The sequence below is a fragment of the Penicillium waksmanii genome (genome assembly GCF_028829765.1).
Source record: "Penicillium waksmanii strain IBT 27052 chromosome Unknown utg000008l:1.0-5622682.0:1.0-5626561.0, whole genome shotgun sequence".
NCBI classification, from domain to species: Eukaryota; Fungi; Ascomycota; class Eurotiomycetes; order Eurotiales; family Aspergillaceae; genus Penicillium; species Penicillium waksmanii.
Genome location: NW_026643254.1, coordinates 2,423,068 through 2,442,736, shown reverse-complemented (window position 1 = coordinate 2,442,736; position 19,669 = coordinate 2,423,068). Strand labels below are relative to the sequence as shown.

The window sequence follows — 19,669 nt, the reverse complement described above, 5'->3', positions numbered from 1 at the left end:
CACTAAAAGGTCAGGAATTTGCCAGGATCGACTGCGATGTTCCCCTTTCCAGCAGTCCCTGATCTAGCAGTGCCTACTGGATAGTGCCGGTGGAGTACGTAAAGATACTTGCGCTACCATATACTGTTGTATGTATTAGCAAGTACCTTTGTGTATCACGGGTCCCCCCTGTTCTCGGCCAGCCTGAGGCTCCGCTTGCACTCTTCCATCGTCAACTTTCTTTCGCATCCGTCTCTCTCTCTCTCTTCATTACGCTCTCTCACTCTCTCTACGCCCTCGTTTCTCCTGTTTTGTCTTTTATTTTCTTTTTCAATTCCATTCCAGTCCCTCTCTTATCTCTCCTTTCCGTTCTCATCCCCCTCCTCCTCCGACCGGCTTTCTCTTATGCTTTCCCCCCCCATAATCGACGCCTCCTGATCCTTCCTTTTTTTTTTGACCCCCCCTCGCGAAACGACTCTTGATCTGGTTATCATCCGCCTGTGCGCCTGCGCCTGCAATTCGTTTCATATTCTATTCACGTTGATCGTCTGTTTTTCCTGTTTCCTACAACAGAACGAATCCCCCCCCCCCCAATCACCTCATAAACACCGCCCCCTCCACCTCGTCCAGTCGAGACCCCGAGCCTTGCGTGCGATCTCGACCCCTTCCGCCCGCTTCGACGATTCTTACCCATCCGGTGTGACTGTCTGTGGGCATTTGTGTGTGCAATATTTTGGGAGACCGATGACATTTGCGAAGAACTTGCGTACTTGAACCGAAGTACATGAGATCATGACCACCCTCTGTTCGACCCCGAATTCCCCGCCTGAGCTGTCGGGCTCCAAATCCTCCAAGTCTTCCTCCTTCCATTCCTCTCAGATCGATGGCCCCGAAACCAGCTTCACCGACATTGGGAATTTCGAAGAAATTGGCCTTGAAGATGACGCTGAACTCCCGGTCGCCGACCCAGCAACCCCCTACGGCCGGTCCGGTCTGGCGGCGCGATCGGCTCAAAGACTCTCTAGCAAAAGTCCAGCGGCCACAACTCGCGATTTGACGGCGACCCCGAAATCGCGGCAGCGAAGTCCTCTTCCTCCAATTCACAACCAAATCAATGGGGCTATGCGCACTCCTCAGTCGGCCGGCCCCTTGTCTGCGAGAACTGCCAACCGGAGAGATTCAGGCAGCACGGGCAATTCGGGCGGACTGACACCAATTCAGCCTCGACGGACGCGATCAACTTCTCCATTGCGACCAATGTCCAGTCGCTCCGCTTCCAGCACCAGCTTGGCTCTCTCCCCGCTCTCCGCACGGGTTCCCCCTCAGAAACAAGCTTGGCAGGCATCCCGCAAGTCCGTGAAAGACCTCGAAGACGAGTACCACGATTCCGACGATGAGCTCCCGGATGATGCCAGTTTGTGGAACATTCCCATTTCCCCTCGCCCAGTTCAAGAACGCGCTCAGTCTCGCAACACGAGCCCAAATGGCGGTGCTAGTCCAGGTCGACAGCCCCTTCCCATCTCGCACACCGTTTCTGAATCAAAGGACAAACCCCCCAAACCCGGATCAGCATCCAAGGCCGCCCGCATGCAGCGCTCGCAACGGGCAAGTTCAGCTGGGCCTGAACGGGGCCAAATTTCACCGCGTAACCCCCGTGCCTATTCCTATAACAGCTATCTCTCGGATCTCTCTGAAGAAGCGAAGATTATCACGGAAGCTCTGGAGTACCATGCAGGCGAAGAAGAGCGTCAACAGGAGGAGAATGTGCAGAATGGTACGGCTCCGCGCAAGTCGAGTTCCGAATCACAAGGAGCCGCTGAACCGATCGAACTACCTCCTGTGCAAAAGTCGAATATCATGATCGACCCTCTGCCCATCAGCAAAGAAAAGGAGAAGGTTTTGACGCGGACACGCCCCAGCTGGCTGCCGCCGAAAGACCAAAAAGAAGAGAAGAAGCACTTGAAGGAGTACAAGATGATGATGGCACAATCTAAAGAAGCTGGTAAGTAGGACTCGTATGATCCACCCATCCGCATCCTTCTAACGCACAATGCAGAGAAACGGAAAGCGGCCCGAGCTGCATCCTCTCAATGCGAGAAGGACACCACCCGGGATACTCTTCAGAACCTCTGGGATGATTGGGTAGGCCCGAATTGGGATCGTGCGATTTGTGAGCCACGGACCCGGGAGCTGTGGTGGCGTGGAATCCCACCTCGCAGTCGAGGTGTGATGTGGAGACGAGCTATCGGGAACGAACTAGCTCTTAGCGAAGAATCATTCACCAAGGCTCTCAAACGTGCCAAGGTCCTGCGATCGAAAACCGACACGGAGCCGAGCGAAAGCAATAAACGACTGCTGGAGTGCTTCGATGCAATTGATGGAGACGTGTCGAAGGCCTTCCCTGACTTGAACCTCTTCTCGGAGGGCGGGCCCTTGCGAGATACCCTCGTCGATGTATTGCAAGCGTACTGCATGTACCGAAGTGACGTGGGCTACATCCATGGCCTTCATACGATCGCTGCACTTCTGGTCCTGCAATTCCCTACGCCATCATCCGCCTTCCTCGCCATGGCCAATGCTCTCAACCGCCCCCTTCCAGTCGCGTTCCTGACCTGGGACCGCGGCGCGATGTCGCGAACCTACGCCCTCGCCTCCGATACTCTGCGCTACAAGTTCCCTCGTGTTGCCACGCACTTGTACGACACCCTCCGTCTATCCGATGAAGAGATCTGGGAGCCAACCTTCCGCTCCCTCCTTACGAACGGTCTCGATCTGGAACGCGCATCTCGAGTATGGGACTGCTGGGTTTTCGAAGGAGACCGAATTATGATTCGCACGGCAGTCGCCATTATGGGCAGCATCCAGTCTCAACTCTGCTCCTTCCAACAGGTAGACGACCAAACCCGCCTCTCTGTACGAAACATCCTAGGCTGGGGTCCTCGCGATACCGGTGCGAATAACCAAAAAGCGAAAGATCGCCATAGTGCCCCTGCAGCCGCAGGTTTTGGCGGCGGCCAGGTTTCTAATCCTGGCGTGGCGGATTACTGGATCCTCACTGCTACGGGAGACGAGGACGGTTTCATAAAAGCTGTACGTGAGGCTGGGAAAGTTCGACAATGACCCCGACCCTCGGAGACTAGCTAGACGAAGCATTGCTAGCTAAGCTACATGGCCATTAATTGACACGGGCCTTTTTGTCTTTTACTTTATTTGATTGAATTGCATCACTCACTCATACCCTCGCTTCATGTTTATACACGCGACTATCAACCCAACACTCGTTTACTGAAGTATGTATTTGCGCCACGACACATATTTCCGTCCAGCTCAGCCTCGACTAATGACGACGGTGTCTCCAATCGAATTTCGCAGAGAGACACCAGATGCCTGCTGTCTATTGTCTATTGTCTACTACTTGACTGCTTCTGCATTTGTTCGCGGGCCTGGACTGGCCTTTCTGACTTACCATACATAGCATGCATGGAACATGGTCTGTCTTGTCTTCATTGATTTTACACCCGCAACGCAATCTTCTTTTCTACTCTGTATTCTTATCACGTCCAATGGTCCCGAATGCTTCAATCTCGCCTTGGCGTTACGAGGTGGTGCTTGGTATACGTAGCAATCCAGCCTTAACTGAACTACTCGTGCTTTGTCTTCAACAAAAGCTTGTCTTGAATACCACTGTGTAGTAACTAATTCTGCGCGGTATTTTACTTTGACTTTCTTAAATGGCTGTGGCGGATTTTCGTTCCCCGCATGTCTTACCCTCAGGACTGCACTAGTCGATCTGGATCTGGATCTGGTCGATCTGGACAGGCTGTGGACTCGGATAGAAAGTCTAGACCTGTATCTAAGACATGCCAAGACGGGCCCGGATTCAGTGTCCGGACAGGTGAAGGCTTGGTACATGACGATAGATAAAAACCTTAGAATGTCTTTGTTTTCTGTAATGTGCAGAGAAAAAGTACTTCACGAGCGGTCCCCATCTAAGTAAGCCCTGGAACGGGCGAAAATAGAGGGCCACATACTCGGTCTAGGCGGACGATAGGGTATATGGTATCAGTTTTGGCTCCCTAGTTTGAATAGGTATGAAGAAATTTGGTACAACTAAAGTAACAGAGGAATCAAGAACCATAACTTGAAAAAGAGATACAAAATCGAATCGCAACGTACTATTTGACGAACGGGGAAATTCAAGGAGATTCAAGAAGAGCAGAAACCTTGGAAGGAGATACAAAATGAGTAGCAACATATTTGACGAACGAAAATTTTCAAGAAAACTCAACAGAACCTTGGACTCGGAATACCTAGGTGTCAAAGAAATCGGAGAAGATCTTCGGCACCTAGAACCACCCAAGGTCACTAATACTTCGACGGGTCGGATGGAGACGGCGCTCTGGAAACTATAGTATAATATCATGAGCGTGGTCTTAGACATTCACACGATGCCGATGACTTAGAGTCTACTTACCAAAGACTATTGGAGTGGCCAACGATGACTCCTCGCGGTTGAGAATATTCAGAGTCTTCAGTCCGGCTTCTAGTTTCTCAAGCTGGCTGGTGTATCTTTCTCTGTCGCTTTGTACATGTGCTGGCTCATCGGCTAGCGATCGGATCTGTTTCGTGTCCATGTTGCTAACAGCTAAACTGGTGAAAATCCTTTCAAGAGGAAGGAGAAGACAATTTTCAATAGCAAGAATTGCGACATTGTCGATGAAAGTTGTGATAGAGATCTATTCAATATGTTATCTCGCCGTCTTTGCTCAGCAAAGTTCATGAGCCACTGTTTACTTACGTTGTAGTATGTTTCGACTTGGTCAATGATCTTCATGGCGGGAATATCTTCATCGCCATGTGTTGTTGTATGAGCGGCTGTGTCGATTTGGTCAAAACTAAACAGCCCCGGTTGTTCTGTTCCATTCTCAACAAGCTTTTGTTTCAGTACATGAAGTTGGCGAAGCCTCTGTTCGTTCATGATTCGAGCGAGGTATTCCCTTCTTACTGGGAGTGGGTGGCCATATTTTGAGTGGGAAGTCAACTCTTCAAGCTTTTCTAGCACAGAGAAATTGAGCTTTTCCAACTCAGGCGCAATTATATCCTTGTATATCGCCGAAAAGGTGTTTCTGTCAGTGAGATACTTGAGCACGGAACAGACGAATTTGGTCACTGCATCATGGGCTGTCTCGATGTGCATCCTGGCGATGTTTTCCCAAGGGGAAGACTGCTGACGGTAGAGCTCTCTCACCACAAGTGAATTGGGCTCACCAGGCATCTCACTTCCCCTCTGTAATACCAAGCTTTTCTTCGTCTCCTCGATAAGAACTTTCAGTTGGACGTTTTTGGGGATCCAACAGTCCATGTACTGCTTGAATCCTGGCTTTCCGAGATTCGTGAAGTGAGGTTCCACCGAGTTAACATAAATAATTGTCCGGCCACAACCGCGAATCGTTATAACATCGACGAAATATTCGTTGAGCTGACAAATAACGGCACGCAGTCGACGTCGATTATCATGAATGGGTGCGTCATCTTCTAGCTCTTTGAAAAAGTCATGGTTGTAAAACCCAGTCAAGCCTTGTGTGACAATGTTTGAGAATTTCGTGCTGATATCAACAAGGAATGACCGCTGCTCCTGAATAGTGGATCTTGGCGCCCCAAGATTCGAGAGGTTGTGCTTGTGACTAGCTATTTTGCCCTGGATGTCTCGAACCAATCCTGGGAAGTTCCGACGAACTTGGTCGAAAAGAACATCACTCAGACGGCGTCTAAGGCTCTCGATTCCCACATGCGCTCGAGAGATACTAGGCCATTTACCTGTCTCGAAGAACTCCTTCTCTTCCCTGTCACGTTCGTTGTCGTCAATGTTGCGCTCTGCATATGCTCTGTTTCGCAGTACATGCCAGCCCAACTTTAATTTCGGCTCTTTCTCATTCCTGATATACTCCAGCCACTCATCCTCTTCCTCAGAGCCTGAAGCCATAAGGTCAGGCGCTGTGACGATACCAAGGACCCTTTTAAACTCTGGGTCGACCTGCTCCGCTCTGTCGAGAATATCCTGATGGACATAATTGAATTTGGCGCTTAGAACTGCGAGAATGATACTGCGCTCGTTACGCATGTATTTCTCAGTAATCTTTTGAACAAATTGGATTCCTTCAGTGGTTTGTTCTTTGCTTTTAGCCTCATAAAGCCCTGGTAAATCGACAAGGGTGAGCTCAGGCTTTTCAGGGCCGGAGATTTCAACCTTGAGAACATCGTCACTGAACCCTGTGGATGATTCGACGGCACTGTCAATGCCCATCCATTCCTGTGCCCTTTCGACTAAATCCTTGAAAGGGGTATCATCGTCTCCCTTGGGAAAGACTTCCAAGCAAAATTTCTGAAGCCGCTCTCTATCCTCGTCCGATCGGGATTCCCCTGGGTCAATTGAGACTTTGAATCTGGGCTCTGGACTTCGGCGCAATATCACCTCCGTTGCAAATCTGGTACAGAGTTTGGTCTTTGTCGGAAAACGAACTCGAGAGATCGCTTCCAGGACGGAACTCTTTCCACTGGATTGTTTCCCACAGACGATGAGTTGCGGCAGTTCCACGAGGCCGCCTACCCCGATAGTCCGCAATTCATCAATTTTATCAAAAAGGATCTTTGCATTGGAAGACTGTAAGCCTTTGAGGGCTTGATCTTGGGACGAATCCGGCATCGCTAGTAGTGATTTCGATGTATAGGTATAAACTTGAATTTATCAAGAGTACTTGTATAGAAAAGGGTCCAAGGTTTTCAAAAAGGAATAAGACTAACAAGGAGCTGGTAGAGTAGGTAGGAAGAGAAGTTGGATTCCTGGATTGAAGAAGAGTTGAAAACCCGCACGATACCCATTTTTATAACAGAATACCCTTCCAGGGATCTTTTGGCCCCATGCATTGAGATCCCTGTATAGTGCCATCTGGATGCATTAGCCCCATGCCACAGTGCCGCCTTCCTAACACATGCTATCTTGTTTCAGTGGCTGGTCAGTTCGTTGGCGGATCCTATTTCATTTTATTAGGAAGGCCGATGCGCCATGTTTCATCGAGGCAATATCGATGCGCTGAAAAGGCGTTGAGGCTTGTAGTGGAATTTTGGACAAGCGTTTATGCATATGCAGATATGAGAACAACGCTGCGAAACCTGTAGCTTGCTGTCGGCGAATCAATTCTCAATCCAGCGGCAACTGATTCGATAAAATTTCATAAACACACTTGGTTGATTGGGGGGGGGGGAGCAAGATGTACTTTTGTTAGACCAAATCCACTTTGCACAGTACTCTTTCCCCATTGGGCATAGCTTGGTAGTCTGGAGCCATTGTGCGGAGGCACATCTTGCGCGTCGGCAAAGCGATGAACTGCATTTGCCAAGAGACTAGAAGTTTCATGCACTGGAGAACGTGACCCTAACGCCGAATCATCCCGATTACCAGTCAACCTACGGTACAGTACCGATGATCCTGGCGCTTGAGATTTCCGTGACCAGGTGTTCTTCACGTGCCATTTTGGGGAGGAGCAGGGAGGCATTGAAAAAAAAACCCCCGGCTGGGCTTAATGGAAGATGATGCAGTCTTGGATTCCCAATCAAGGATATAGGAAATTCCTGCTTGGGACATTTCTTCATTATCATATAAAGACATCTCCAGCCCCCAAAACAAAACACGCATAATATCATATGTCTATGTACAAAGAAGTTGCCTTTTAACGCCCTACCACTCGCGAGGGGTGATTCGTGTATCTGTTTGATGTTGAGGTCTTGGGTCGTGATTTGTGACTCTTACGCCATTGATCGACAATATAGCATGGGATTTCCCACTAAGCTTGCCGGCGCAGGAAAGCTTGGAAATCCTTTCGCTTAAGGGGCTTGACCAGGAAAGTGTTAATGCCGGACCCCAGAGCCTCCTTCTGAGCACCGGAGCTATCAAGCCCAGTTAATGCAGCGATGATTGTGGGTGGAAGCGCGTTTTGAGCTGATTCGGACAAACCGGCACGAAACTCCTTTTCTATACGTCTAATTTCCCGTGATGCTTGGAAGCCATCCATTACGGGCATTGAGATATCTAGTATGGTTAGTCTAAACGGTGAAAAGAAAATAGAATAGACCTCAGGATCAATGGGGAAATATGAAAACATACCAATTACGATGGCCTGGAATGATCCAGGATCGGCCTTAAATAGGTCAACTGCCTGAGCGCCATCCTGAGCCGACTTGTAGGCAATTCCATCTTTTTGAGCATAGGCACAAAGCAGCTGAAGATTGACATTATTGTCATCAACTAGCAAGATATTCCGTTCTTTGGTATCCTGTGTGTCGTTGCTCGGTGTTCCTTCCTCGCCGTTTAGAGGGAGTTCTGACAGAGAGGGTTGTTTTGGATCAGCCTTTGGACTTTCTGGGCCTCGACCAGAGCGCCCATTCTCCTGTTTGCTCATTGTTTCTGTGGTTGGCCGCTTGCTAATTTTCATCCGTTCTTGTGGAGAATCGCTGGCATCGATGTCTACTGGAAGATGAGAGGATTTAGGCACCTCTACCCAGAGAGTTGGCTCGTGACTTTCATCTCGTCCTTGTTCATGTTCCCGTTGTCGTTTGATGCACATATTCATGGCCCGACCCAGCTTTCTCGGCCCACAAGGCTGGCTCACAAACTCAAAGAATGTTGCTTCACTTCGGTTTTTGGAAGCAACATACATGCGATGAGCTTCCTCTGGCGACTGGCAGATGACGATGACTGGGGAATTATGAGAGTCTCCAAAACCCAAACGACGGGCAAGACCGAATATGTCCCTTCCTCCAACATCCTCGCAATCCAATTCTGTCTGCACAGCTAAGAAGAAGTCAAAATCAAAGCTTTCTCCCTCCGATGGTGAGATATTGGTCACTTCAAAACCAAACCATTCGCGGCACATTCGTTCTAATGACGAATACAGTGCTGTGTCACGTTGAGACCGGAAGGACTGTCCGAATCCTAGGATTCCCATTGTGTGTCCTTCGGTTTGGGCTTTCAGGGAGGAGATGGATCTCGATGATGACGAATCTGAAGTTGTAATTGACTTTACGAGTGGTGCGTGAATTGAAATTTGAGTGCCCTGCCCCAGAGTCGATTCAATTTCGATAGAGCCTCCGAGAAGACTGACAGCCTGGCGTACAATACTCAGCCCTAACCCACTGCCTGATGCAAGAGGATCCTCCTGCTTAAAAGGGCTGAACAGGTCGTTTTGTAGGAACTTCGGCCCAATGCCCTTTCCAGTATCTTTCACGGTGATAGTGACAGAGAACCCCTGCGTTTGCTTGCTAGGAGACTTCTTTGGTGTTGACTCGGAGCTAGAGATTGAAGATGTTTTCAACCCAAGGTAGATATAACCAGAAGAGGTATACTTTAGTGCGTTGCCAAAGACGTTCATAAGAATACGTCTCCAGGCACCAGCATGAGTCTCGAAATCCCATTCTGTGCTTGAGTCAATGTCAAAAATGACCGTGACCTGACTAGCTCGGGGGCCAACAGGATCTGCTTGCTTAGTCTGGCCGGCGGATCGCGAGGAAGACTCTGTAAGAGCCGGAGGAGGCGCCTGTGGATGATTATAGAAACAGTGACCAGCAAACACACAGTCGGTAACTTCCTCAAGAACAGCATCCAGCTCAACATGAGAAATTGATGGGTTCTGACCAAGGGGTATATTCCGGTGTGGGTTTGATTTCTTTCTGCGCTTTCCATTTTGAATAGTATCACCTTTCCTGTATTGATCGATGAATGTCAGATCAAGCAGGCTGTTGATAGTATCCAGCAGAGTACGACCACACGACTCGACTGTATGAACCATCCCATGCTGGAGTGCATTCATGGCTGTGTCACTCAGAATATCGGCCGTGCCCAGGATTCCGTGCAGTGGATTTCGGAGTTCGTGCGTAATGCTACTGACAAGGTTGCTCTTTGCCCTCTCCGCTACCTCAACATCAATGCGCCGAATTTCCGCCATTATACTGTTTGCGAAGGCAGATGTATAGACAAGTTCATTTTCCAATGTGAAGACTCGGTGCGGCTCATTTGTCCAGATCAATGCTCCCGCAAACCATCTTTTTCGATCTGAGTCCCAAATTGGTAAGACGAGGACGTTTCTGGCGCCGGAAAATATTTTGATCAAGTCATCAGCATGCCGCTGGAAAGCTGGTTTGCGTCTGCGTTTGCTGGACGAGCGACGTTCTTTCTCATGAGGCATGGTAGTGTTATCAGATCTTGACTCTTTCTGGGCTCGAAGGTCACTGTCCTCAGAGACCGAGCCATCTGAATTGTATGTAAATATTTTCCCTTGAGGGTAGCGGTTAATTAGAGAGCTAAAGAGCGGCTCTGGTACCGTGACTGCGCGCCCAGCTCTTGCCTCGTCATTAATGCTCGACACCCTTGAGCTTGAAAACCCTAGGCATTCAGACACTCTCGGGTTACCATTGTCAGAATCCTGGTCGGTGTCGGAAATAGATCTACGAGACGATGATTCTGAGCCAGTGCTGTCATCTTCGGCGCTTGACTTGGTATCATCGAAACCACCGGAGCCAGACACTCTTCGCTTGGTTTCATCAACCAGATCTCCGAAGCGTTGGGAATTTGCATCAAGAAACATCACCCCTTCCGCCCCAATTGACTCTCTCAGTAGATTTGCTGCACGTGAAAAAACGTTCCTTATGCTGGATGGGAAAGTGTCTTGGTTTAGACCACTGCCTGTTAGGACAGCTCGCGCGGAGTTCTTATCTTGAGAGAATTCTATTCCGGGTATTTGTTGTTTTTTTGCTTGGTCCGGTGGTGGTTGATCAGAGCTGTCCGATTTAGGACTACTGGCTCGAGGACGATGAGCTCTGTGCGATGGTTGTCGAATTGCAAGAGTTTTCCTGCCCGTTTCCTTTGCAAGCTCTTGTAAATCCTGCTGCTCGATGTTCAGCTTACCCTCTGTAGATTCCCCAGAGGTTTCTGCTGCAGATTGCTGAGCATGTGCCTCCGGCCATGAGTCGCGAAGTGTGGATCTTCCTTCGACAAAGCTACCAAGCCCAACAATCATGCGCTCTGCTCGGTGGTTTTTAACTGTCGCCTCTCTCATTGACAGGTGTTCCATCACAGTCGCAGCCATGTCCTTCAAAAACTGACGAGAGTGTTGATCGGGTTCTGATGATCTTGCCTTGCTGTCCATTACGGTTAGAGCACCAATCTTGTATCCCCGTGGACTGATTATTGGAACTGCGATAAAAGAGCGAATTTCCGATAGCCCAGCCTGCAGGTTTGAAGGGTTGAAGCGCTCATGGTGTTTCATATCCAGGGCAATGAAGACGTTGTCCTGGTCGCCTATATCTCCAGCCTGGTGCCCACTGAGACGGCGCGGTGTTGACTCGACACAATGACATAGCCCTCTCTCTTTCGGGAATATGCAGCTCCCCAAAATTAATCGCTCAGTATCATTTGCCATGCGACCACCAATTAAACTCAGGCTTGGAGTGGCCTCCGCCAGTACATGTTGGTGGGTCGAGTCAAATAGAGAAATAAAAGCTCGCTCAACGCCCAGTCGATTTGTAGCAAGCTGGGCGTAAGAAGTCAAGGCCGAGTCCGAGGAGGCTTGTGGAGTAAAGCCATCACTACTGGCACGGTCAAATGGAGCATAGCGCGACGAGGATTGTTCGTGTGGAATATATCTGTCAAGAACGAGCAATCGGTTAGCTAAAAGGAACTCAGACTAGCTGATATACCATTGCCGGGGCAGTCTCAAATGGTAATCAAGGGGTGGAATCATACTTGTGGAATTCTCGTTCTTGCGCCAGTCTATAACGCGAACGTGTACCGACACTTATGATGGCAGCCATTGTCGGCGACGATCATATGAGAGCAGTGCAGATTCGCGCGGGGCCCATGTTAAGTAGCAGCGTCGGGGAGTTATAAAGAGTATTGCAAATTGGGCTAACCCGGTTTTCCACAATTGTAAAAGGGTGGCGCCCAATTATGTCTATGGATTCTTCGTAGCGGGTCCATCCACTGGACCGACGTCATCGACAAATCGCCCACAGGGAATTATACTACTAATTTCGCAAAATCCACAGATTAACAATCAAGGGCTACGAATATGAGGAACAAAATAAGACTCCTAAAATGAATTTACTGTAACTGGCGCCCTCACAAAAGCTTGATGTTGGGGGAGGGGGGTGGCCGTTCAGGGTAGGACATCTCAGCCAAACATGAATTGCAACAAAACGTAAGAGGTTTCATTGGACCACTGGTCTAGCTAGTTGCGGAATCCTTCTCCCCTTTAATGTCGCCGAGTCCATTTGATGCATGTTTCGGAAAACGCTGCAATTGCGCATTTAGCGAATCATATAATTTGGAGCCTCTCGTTCTCTTGCTCAAGCTCTTCGCCGCGATCACGAAAAGCACAAGCGACGCGTTAATTCTTCTGTATCCAGTATGGGCACTGGGTGTGACTACCCTCCAAATCACCATGACTCTTCTTCAATTTTGCTAGCTCTCTTTGGGCCGCCACCATCTCGGATCTGAGCTTTATGTTTTGATCCGTGTAGGTATTGATCAAATAGCCGCACAGTTGATGCTCCTCTACCACACCATCAGCTTTCTGTTAGAATGAGCGCCTTGCCGAAACCGTATATTATTGAGTGAATGTCAACATACTCGTTGGATTGTGCCAAATTTATAGCGTCGTTTCTTCGATAGCCGGGGTGGGTGTGTTTGGTCTCAAGCGGATACAGCTATCTTTAACATCTTGCGAAAGATTTGATGAAGGTGAAGTTCCAGGATGAAAGACAGCGAATCCAGCCAAGCTCAGAGAGAGTGATTTATCGAAGAAGGCCGCGGGTAAAAGAAAATTGTTAGAGATTGGGCAGAAACCCGGAGATAGCTTCTCTTTTAAATACCTAGGCGCATTATTTGTTTCCAATTCTCGAAACGTGGCTTTTCACAGTAAGTATTGATCAATTAAACAAGTCAATTTCAACTAATAATTACATTTTTAAACTATAAAACAGTTTTCTGTTAAAAATTAAACGTTAAGACTCAATACACAAAGGACTGCGGAGTTAAACAGCCAAGTGGGCCTAGCCTAGGGGTCCATGTGTTAAACACCCACCATTAGACCTGATCTGGTCGAGTGTATGTTAAACACCCAGCATAAGGACTGATCTGGTAAGTGTACTAGTATGTTGAACATCTCTAAGTCATGTCACAATCTAGATGAATCTAGATGACAAACACCTAGGACTAGATCCAATCCAGTTGACAGTATGTTCAATACCCTCCAATGCTCCAAGCTAAACACCCCAAACAAATATCCAGATCCATGTGTTAAAAATTCAACTCTAAACTTTACCAATAAGAGTATATATTTAATGGTCACCACGAAGTCAAACTGCGTAAGTATTAAACAGCCTGGTAGACCCGACTTATTCTCAGGCGACCAATAGTAAAAGCCTACCTGATTAAACACTCCAACGTCAGATCGATGGATGGTTCGACTTTTGAACAAGATAATCTGCCCGAGGTCTAAATTCATCTTTCTCATTTAATTATATTTACCCAGTACTCTATTAGCTTGGATAACATGAAAGCGATGAACAAATACCCTGGCGCTTCTTCCGAAAAATAAAAGAAAAGCAAGCAAGGAAACACCAGGCTAAATTAGACACGTAGCCAAAATTTTACGACGTTAAGCCATGCGCAAATGAGTTACAGTCCCACAAAAAAATGTAGCTAAACAGACTCAAGTCGACGAATCACCAACGTTAAGCGTAGAAGGGGGGAGGGAAATGCGATAGTGAGTGGCAGATTTGATAGAACTACCTACGAGCAAGTTCGATATCATGCTCAACTCCGGTGAGCCGAGTGATATTGATCTCTACTTCTATGTCATGCGATTTCCCCAATTTCATTTCATTTACTTCGTTATCACTTCTAAATACCAAGTCAACTACCCCGGGAAACTTAAGTTCGACCTGTTTCTTTCCGATCGCGCGTATTTACCCAACCCTCGCCTATTCTCCTGCTGTGTCATATTCTTCCTCATAGCCTCCCCACAATAGCTTCAATTCTCATGGATCATAAACATGATTCTAGTTCTAATTGTACTCTTAAAAAGTCTAGTCCTGACTCTTGCGCGGCCCCAGGGTTAAACATCACTCCAGTCGAAGGGATCCGTGATTCTCCGCCTTGTCCAGAGTATCGGTAACACGAGAACCGTCTCCATCAAATAGCATACTGTCGTAAGTAGCCGCGCCGATGATGCAACCGATAATTGGGGCGAAAAGGGGCACAAGGAAGTAGTAACCAGCTGCCGAAAATACCTCCCGACCGTAGAGAATAGCAGAGAATAACCTTGGGCCGAAATCTCTAGCAGGGTTGAGGGCCTAGAGATAAATTTAGTCATTAGTCTCCATGTAGCTCACAGTAGTCAACGGCTAGTAAAAAAAACATACGTAACCAGTCTGCCAGCCTAGTGCTGCTCCGATGCTCAGGAGAAGCAGAAACATGGATAATTGCGGGGCAGGGAATCGCTGGGCATTTCTAGGATCCGAGATACTGAAAGCCCCAAACATCAGCACAGCTGAGCCAAGCACTTCAGAAAATACGGCTTCCCAGTTTGATGCGAAGGAGGCAGTGGGGTAGGTCGAAAAGATTCCTGCCGAATGGTGACCTGTCGGGCTTAGGATCGATCCCCAAGGAATGGTATACTCGGGATCCCAAGCCAGAATAGCCGATCGATAGTTGACATATACGAGCGCAGCACCGACGAATCCACCCAAGAACTGCGCTAGCAGCTTCCCTGGAATGGTTTTCCACTGGCCAGCAGATGGACGGACAAGAGCAACACAGATTGTCACGGCCGGGTTGATTGTTGGACTGGGATCGGACAGATAGTTGGAGAGACAGACGGCAGCTGCCCATGCGATGTTGATGGATAACCAGGTGCCATACTGGTAGTCGGACAGCAGACATTGAGCGACAACTCCATCTCCAAGGACAATCAGTAGGGCTGTCCCGAGGAATTCAGCCAGATATGGCTTCAACACCCGGCGAGGAATCATTCGAACCATTTGTATGATGGATGATATTCCCAAGGATTGTTCTGTTTATTCTGCCAGTGTATCCCGGACGGCGGAAGACAAAATTCCTGGGTGGTTTGTGCTCCTCACTTAAAAAGGGGGGTTGGGGCTGGCGCTTGACGTCATCTTAGATCGGAACTGCCAAGCACGGCATGCCGATCTAGTATAGCGTTGATCTATTGCATTGCATTGTTGTACTAGTTGTACAACATAAGATTACAGTCCATGTGACGGATAATTAATTTTCGCATGTGAACATCCGAATCAACGAAACTAATAATTTCACCCCGGGTCTTCTGCTACCTAACAATTTTGCAAAAGAGCCACATACTAGTTACTCAGTAAGTCTCAGAGCAAAGCAGACTCTTAGAACATGGAATGCAGAATTTGTAACGTGGGTCACTTTGATATACTAAAGTACAATCATTTCAATACTTTCAAAGGGGTTTCCGAGGTTGCTTGAAGGTTGATTTAAACCTTGGAACTTCCACCTTGGAGGTTATCGGCTTGCCGAGGAACGTACTATTTATATACCCCTTGCTCGGTTCGAACCTTCCGTATGGTACAGCAGTTCTAGAGGTTGACTCAGGCACCTAGTTCACTTTCTTAGAACATCCTTTCCTGAATGCCTTCAAATTCAAGTCATGGAATCATTTCTTAACGCTCTTTATTCGTCTTCTACCCGAGCTGCGAACTTCGAATTCCTATTCTTCGGCTTTGCCGCTTCCATGTGTGAAGGGTTTTTACCATCGTCGGCGTCGTTAGCACCCGTGGCTGGGCGAAATAAGCGAAAAGCCTCTATGATCGATTCGTTTTCCAGGGCTGTCGCCAAGTGAATAGCCGTCCTCTTTTTGTTGTCTAGGACGTTCCAATCGGCACCTCTCCAAACCAAGCGCGTTACAATACCCTCGTGTTGCTGAGACACTCCAAGATGTAGAGACGTATGCCCGTTACGATCCTGGACGTTAATGTGTGCTCCATGATCTAAAAGCATCTCAACAATGTGGGTATTTCCTATGGACGCTGCACAGTGGAGTGCCGTCCGTTTCTCCTGATCCGCAGCGTGGACAATATCGCCTGCCTTCTTGATCAACAACTCTGCAACTCTCATTTCTTGTTCCTCAACAGCCCAATGCAGAACTGTGCGCTCGTTGTCACCCCCCCTGTTTCGGATTTGCTTCTTTCTCAAGCAATAGCTTCACTACCGAGTCGCTTCCTCTGTACGCGGCAATGAGGCGTTAGACCGAGCTTTGTCTGCGCGTTGATGTTTGCCCCTTTCTCAAGCAAGAGCCACACAGCCGAGTGGCTTCCACCAGATACGGCGGAGTGCAACGGCGTCCGGCCTAGTTTTGTCTCCGCGTTGATGTTCGCTTGATTCTCTAAGAGCAGCCATAGGATCTGGAGGGAGCTATTGCCGTTGCGACATCTTTCTGCTACAAAGTGGAGCGCCGTCATCCCTTTCCGATCCGGCTTGCCGACGTCTGCTTGAGCCTGGAACAACAACCATGCGGTCATCGCCCGGTCATAGTTGACTGCCCCTCGAAGTGATGTCAAGCCATCCGCATCAGTCGCATTCAGATGAACTCGCATCTCAACTAGGAGCTTAATGATATCCTCCCGGCCCACTTGTGCCGCCCACCTGAGCAATGTCCACTGGTCACCGCTGGAGGTCTCGATCGATGCCCCGTGCCGGATCAAAAGCTTGACTATTATCTTATGACCCCGGTATGCTGCCCAGCGTAACGCTGTCCACCCATTTTGTCGCGCGCGTCCACTTCAGCCCCAGCGCGCAGCAGCATCTCGACTATCTTCAATTGACCGTACGCGGCCGCCCACCTTAGGGGCGTCCATCCTTGAGTGTCTTGGATGTTAAGATCAACCGTCCTTGTCAACAGTAATAACTTGACTAACGCCTCGTCCGCACCGTCTTTACCCACGATTTGTGAACGTTCCCCCTGACTCCATGCAATATATGATTGCCCCAGTACTCAGCCGCATATTTGCAGAACGGATAGTCACTGCAATCGGCGTCTAACTTATCCTGTGAGTTGGGTGCTTCATTAAATTGCCTGGGTGGTATATTGGGGAGACAAAGCAGACAAGCCTCGGCTATCGCTGAGTGTGCGTCCTGAAAACTTGCCGGGCTTTCAATTCTGAGGTATTCCTCTGCAGTATCGTGGGCCAGGCGGACCGATTTGCCTTTTTCAACAACAACAATGCCAGCACATGCTGAAGTGAGAGCCCTTTCAGTCCCAACAGTCAAATCAGCTTTGGGCAAGGGACGGTCCCAAGGTTGAAATCTAGCAAAAGCATTCTGAATGGCGATTGCATGTGTCAGTTCATCAATTGTCAATGCTCTTTCGGCAAAGACGAGCCATTTAAGCACGTTGATGGCCAGGTCACGGTAGACAGGGGTCTGCATTCTTATTCTGTCTAACGCCGTCCGGTATACCTCATCCGGCGTTCTTAAGAGCTCAGCTAAGCCACGTGTGAATCCCTCCAGGTTATGAGTATTCTCAAGGAACTGTATATGGAGATCAACGAGCAGAAAAATGTCAGCAAGACTTCAATGTATAGTGATAAATTGCTGAAACAAAACTTGCACTCCTTGAGACTTATCCACTTTGACGTCCAGAGCATTTTCTAAAAACATAGGGCTTTTCTTAAGCCCAGATTCGACCACCGATTTTAGATGTGAATGGCTCTCGATAGACCGGCGCAGGTATTCTTTCATCTTATTCGGATCAGCAGTGACATCCATTTCAAGATTTGCGTTTATCTGTGGCGCAAAGTTCAGGCCCGGCCTCGATGTGAAGAGCATATGAGCCTTTACTGGGAGCGCTCGAAAAGCTCCTAGAAAGCTGCTTAAAGTTTGATTTTTGACATCGTCAATGCATTCATCCAACGCATCAATGACTATAAAAACGTTAGAGAATGTCCTTATTTGAGCCTTCAGCATCTTCATGTACTCGTCTGGACTCGGGTAAGTGTGTCTGATGCTTCAAGCTTTGTATATCTCTTGGATCTCGGCAGACACAACATCGCGACCCAATAGAAGTTGCAGTAACAAAGTGGACAAAAGGTTTGTCGGGCTCTGAACTTGATGTTTCCTGTAATCAAAGTAAATGTAAATACAGGCTACATTCTGATAGTCCGAGTAAAAGGTCTGGAGGTGGTTGATGATAATCGATCTGTGACTTTGGAAATTAATACTTGAAGATTCAAGGGACCAGATATGAAGATCTTTTCTCGTACGCGAGGACGGTTTTCCCGATTTCTGCTGAGACCATTAATATTGCATAAATGAGAAAATTGGGTAGTATCTTCTCACGATTACCATGACGCCACAACTTCCTCATGCCCCCGTCCCTCCAATCATCTCTCCACTCAGTGAAACTTCGTGACTTAAGCAACCATTGCCCAGAGCCAGGTGTCTTTTTGGGAATTTGGAACATTTTATGCTCTACCTCCTCGAATGGCAGCGGTTGGGAAATTTCTTCAAGCCAACGTACAATCATAACTTTGATGTTACCGTCTTGCATCTGTAAGTAATATACACAATAAAAAGACTTCGTGGGGCAAACTAACCATTCGGATTGTATTGATTCGAATATTATACTAACTCGACTACACATCAGTTGATTCCTGAAAATCCGTCTTCAACCCTTCTTTAGACTATTCATGAAATCCATACCAAAGCTCATACGGCGGAGTGAAGTTTGTGTCCCATTGTATTTTCTTGATTTCCTCCTGTAGAAACAAATCCTCTTGCGTTGTCTGAGTTGGTCTAGGTAACGTTCGCACCCTTCGTGTCGAAGTCCGAGTCCGGCAGGGACGGCTCGACGGCTGAGAGCTCATTAATGGCATTTTCCAGCTTCACGGTCAGCCCCTGGCTAGTCACATTGAACAGCTGGTGGATCGCTAACCCTTTCAAGTTGTTTAGCAATTCCTGCATGAGCGTCTCAACCTTACGCGACTTTCCCAGGTAGACCACCGTTTTACGATAGAAATTGGCGAGGGCAGACCACTCGTTCGCGTCCTTTTCCTGTTTCATCGCTTTATCAAGCCCATCAAATATTTGATTCAATGCTAAGGCCTTCTCTTGGCAGTCATGGATGACAGGCTCAATTGCCTTCTCGGCAGATTCATCGGATGAGCCTTGAAGCTCCACGAGCAAGTTTCAAGGTCTCCTTCAAGAGAGGGAGATTCTGGACCACTCCTTTAAAGGCTTTCGGGAGACCTCTCAGGTACTGAATGGTGTTATACGTCGAGGATATGGATCCAATTATCGCGATCGTGGCTGCAGTGATGCTGAGGGGATCCATATTTGTCAAAGGCAATAACTCTCGCAAGGGATATCGGAATTGCCGTAGACCTGAATGCTGACTGCGATTAACCTCACCACACGAGTCTTACCGTGGAGAGTGAAATGGTTCTTGTAGTGTTGTACCAATTATTTCCGATAAAGGGAGGGTTTAATTGAGAAACAGGGGCGACTAGCGGAGCATGTCCGTGGCAAGGTTTTCAAGATTCCATACGTCTTGTTCCTACTTGCCCACTGGGCTTGATATGACGGGCGGCCCCCAAC

General features: G+C 48.2%; 6 protein-coding genes across 6 annotated transcripts; 1 reads left to right on the top strand and 5 right to left on the bottom strand.

Annotated features, from left to right (window-relative positions):
- Positions 1-771: 771 nt before the first annotated feature.
- N7481_009223 (putative TBC domain protein) lies at positions 772-3,099 on the top strand (the record flags this gene model as incomplete). The annotated part of the gene is made up of 2 exons (XM_057268442.1): positions 772-1,981; positions 2,036-3,099. The coding sequence occupies 2 exons, from the start codon at positions 772-774 to the stop codon at positions 3,097-3,099; spliced, it is 2,274 nt and encodes a 757-aa protein (XP_057119119.1).
- A 1,346-nt stretch (positions 3,100-4,445) lies between these two features.
- Positions 4,446-6,682, bottom strand: N7481_009222 (dynamin family protein; the record flags this gene model as incomplete). Its single annotated transcript, XM_057268441.1, has 2 exons — positions 4,446-4,715; positions 4,778-6,682. The coding sequence occupies 2 exons, from the start codon at positions 6,680-6,682 to the stop codon at positions 4,446-4,448; spliced, it is 2,175 nt and encodes a 724-aa protein (XP_057119118.1).
- A 1,138-nt stretch (positions 6,683-7,820) lies between these two features.
- On the bottom strand, positions 7,821-11,841 carry N7481_009221 (hybrid sensor histidine kinase/response regulator; the record flags this gene model as incomplete). Its single annotated transcript, XM_057268440.1, has 3 exons — positions 7,821-8,065; positions 8,141-11,673; positions 11,774-11,841. 3 exons carry the CDS (start codon positions 11,839-11,841, stop codon positions 7,821-7,823), a joined length of 3,846 nt encoding a protein of 1,281 aa, XP_057119117.1.
- Positions 11,842-14,154: 2,313 nt separating this feature from the next.
- N7481_009220 (uncharacterized protein) lies at positions 14,155-15,072 on the bottom strand (the record flags this gene model as incomplete). The annotated part of the gene is made up of 2 exons (XM_057268439.1): positions 14,155-14,385; positions 14,455-15,072. 2 exons carry the CDS (start codon positions 15,070-15,072, stop codon positions 14,155-14,157), a joined length of 849 nt encoding a protein of 282 aa, XP_057119116.1.
- A 676-nt stretch (positions 15,073-15,748) lies between these two features.
- Positions 15,749-16,932, bottom strand: N7481_009219 (uncharacterized protein; the record flags this gene model as incomplete). The annotated part of the gene is made up of 3 exons (XM_057268438.1): positions 15,749-16,221; positions 16,287-16,855; positions 16,901-16,932. 3 exons carry the CDS (start codon positions 16,930-16,932, stop codon positions 15,749-15,751), a joined length of 1,074 nt encoding a protein of 357 aa, XP_057119115.1.
- Positions 16,933-18,868: 1,936 nt separating this feature from the next.
- Positions 18,869-19,135, bottom strand: N7481_009218 (uncharacterized protein; the record flags this gene model as incomplete). Its single annotated transcript, XM_057268437.1, has 1 exon — positions 18,869-19,135. One exon carries the CDS (start codon positions 19,133-19,135, stop codon positions 18,869-18,871), a length of 267 nt encoding a protein of 88 aa, XP_057119114.1.
- Between the last annotated feature and the right edge of the window lie 534 nt (positions 19,136-19,669).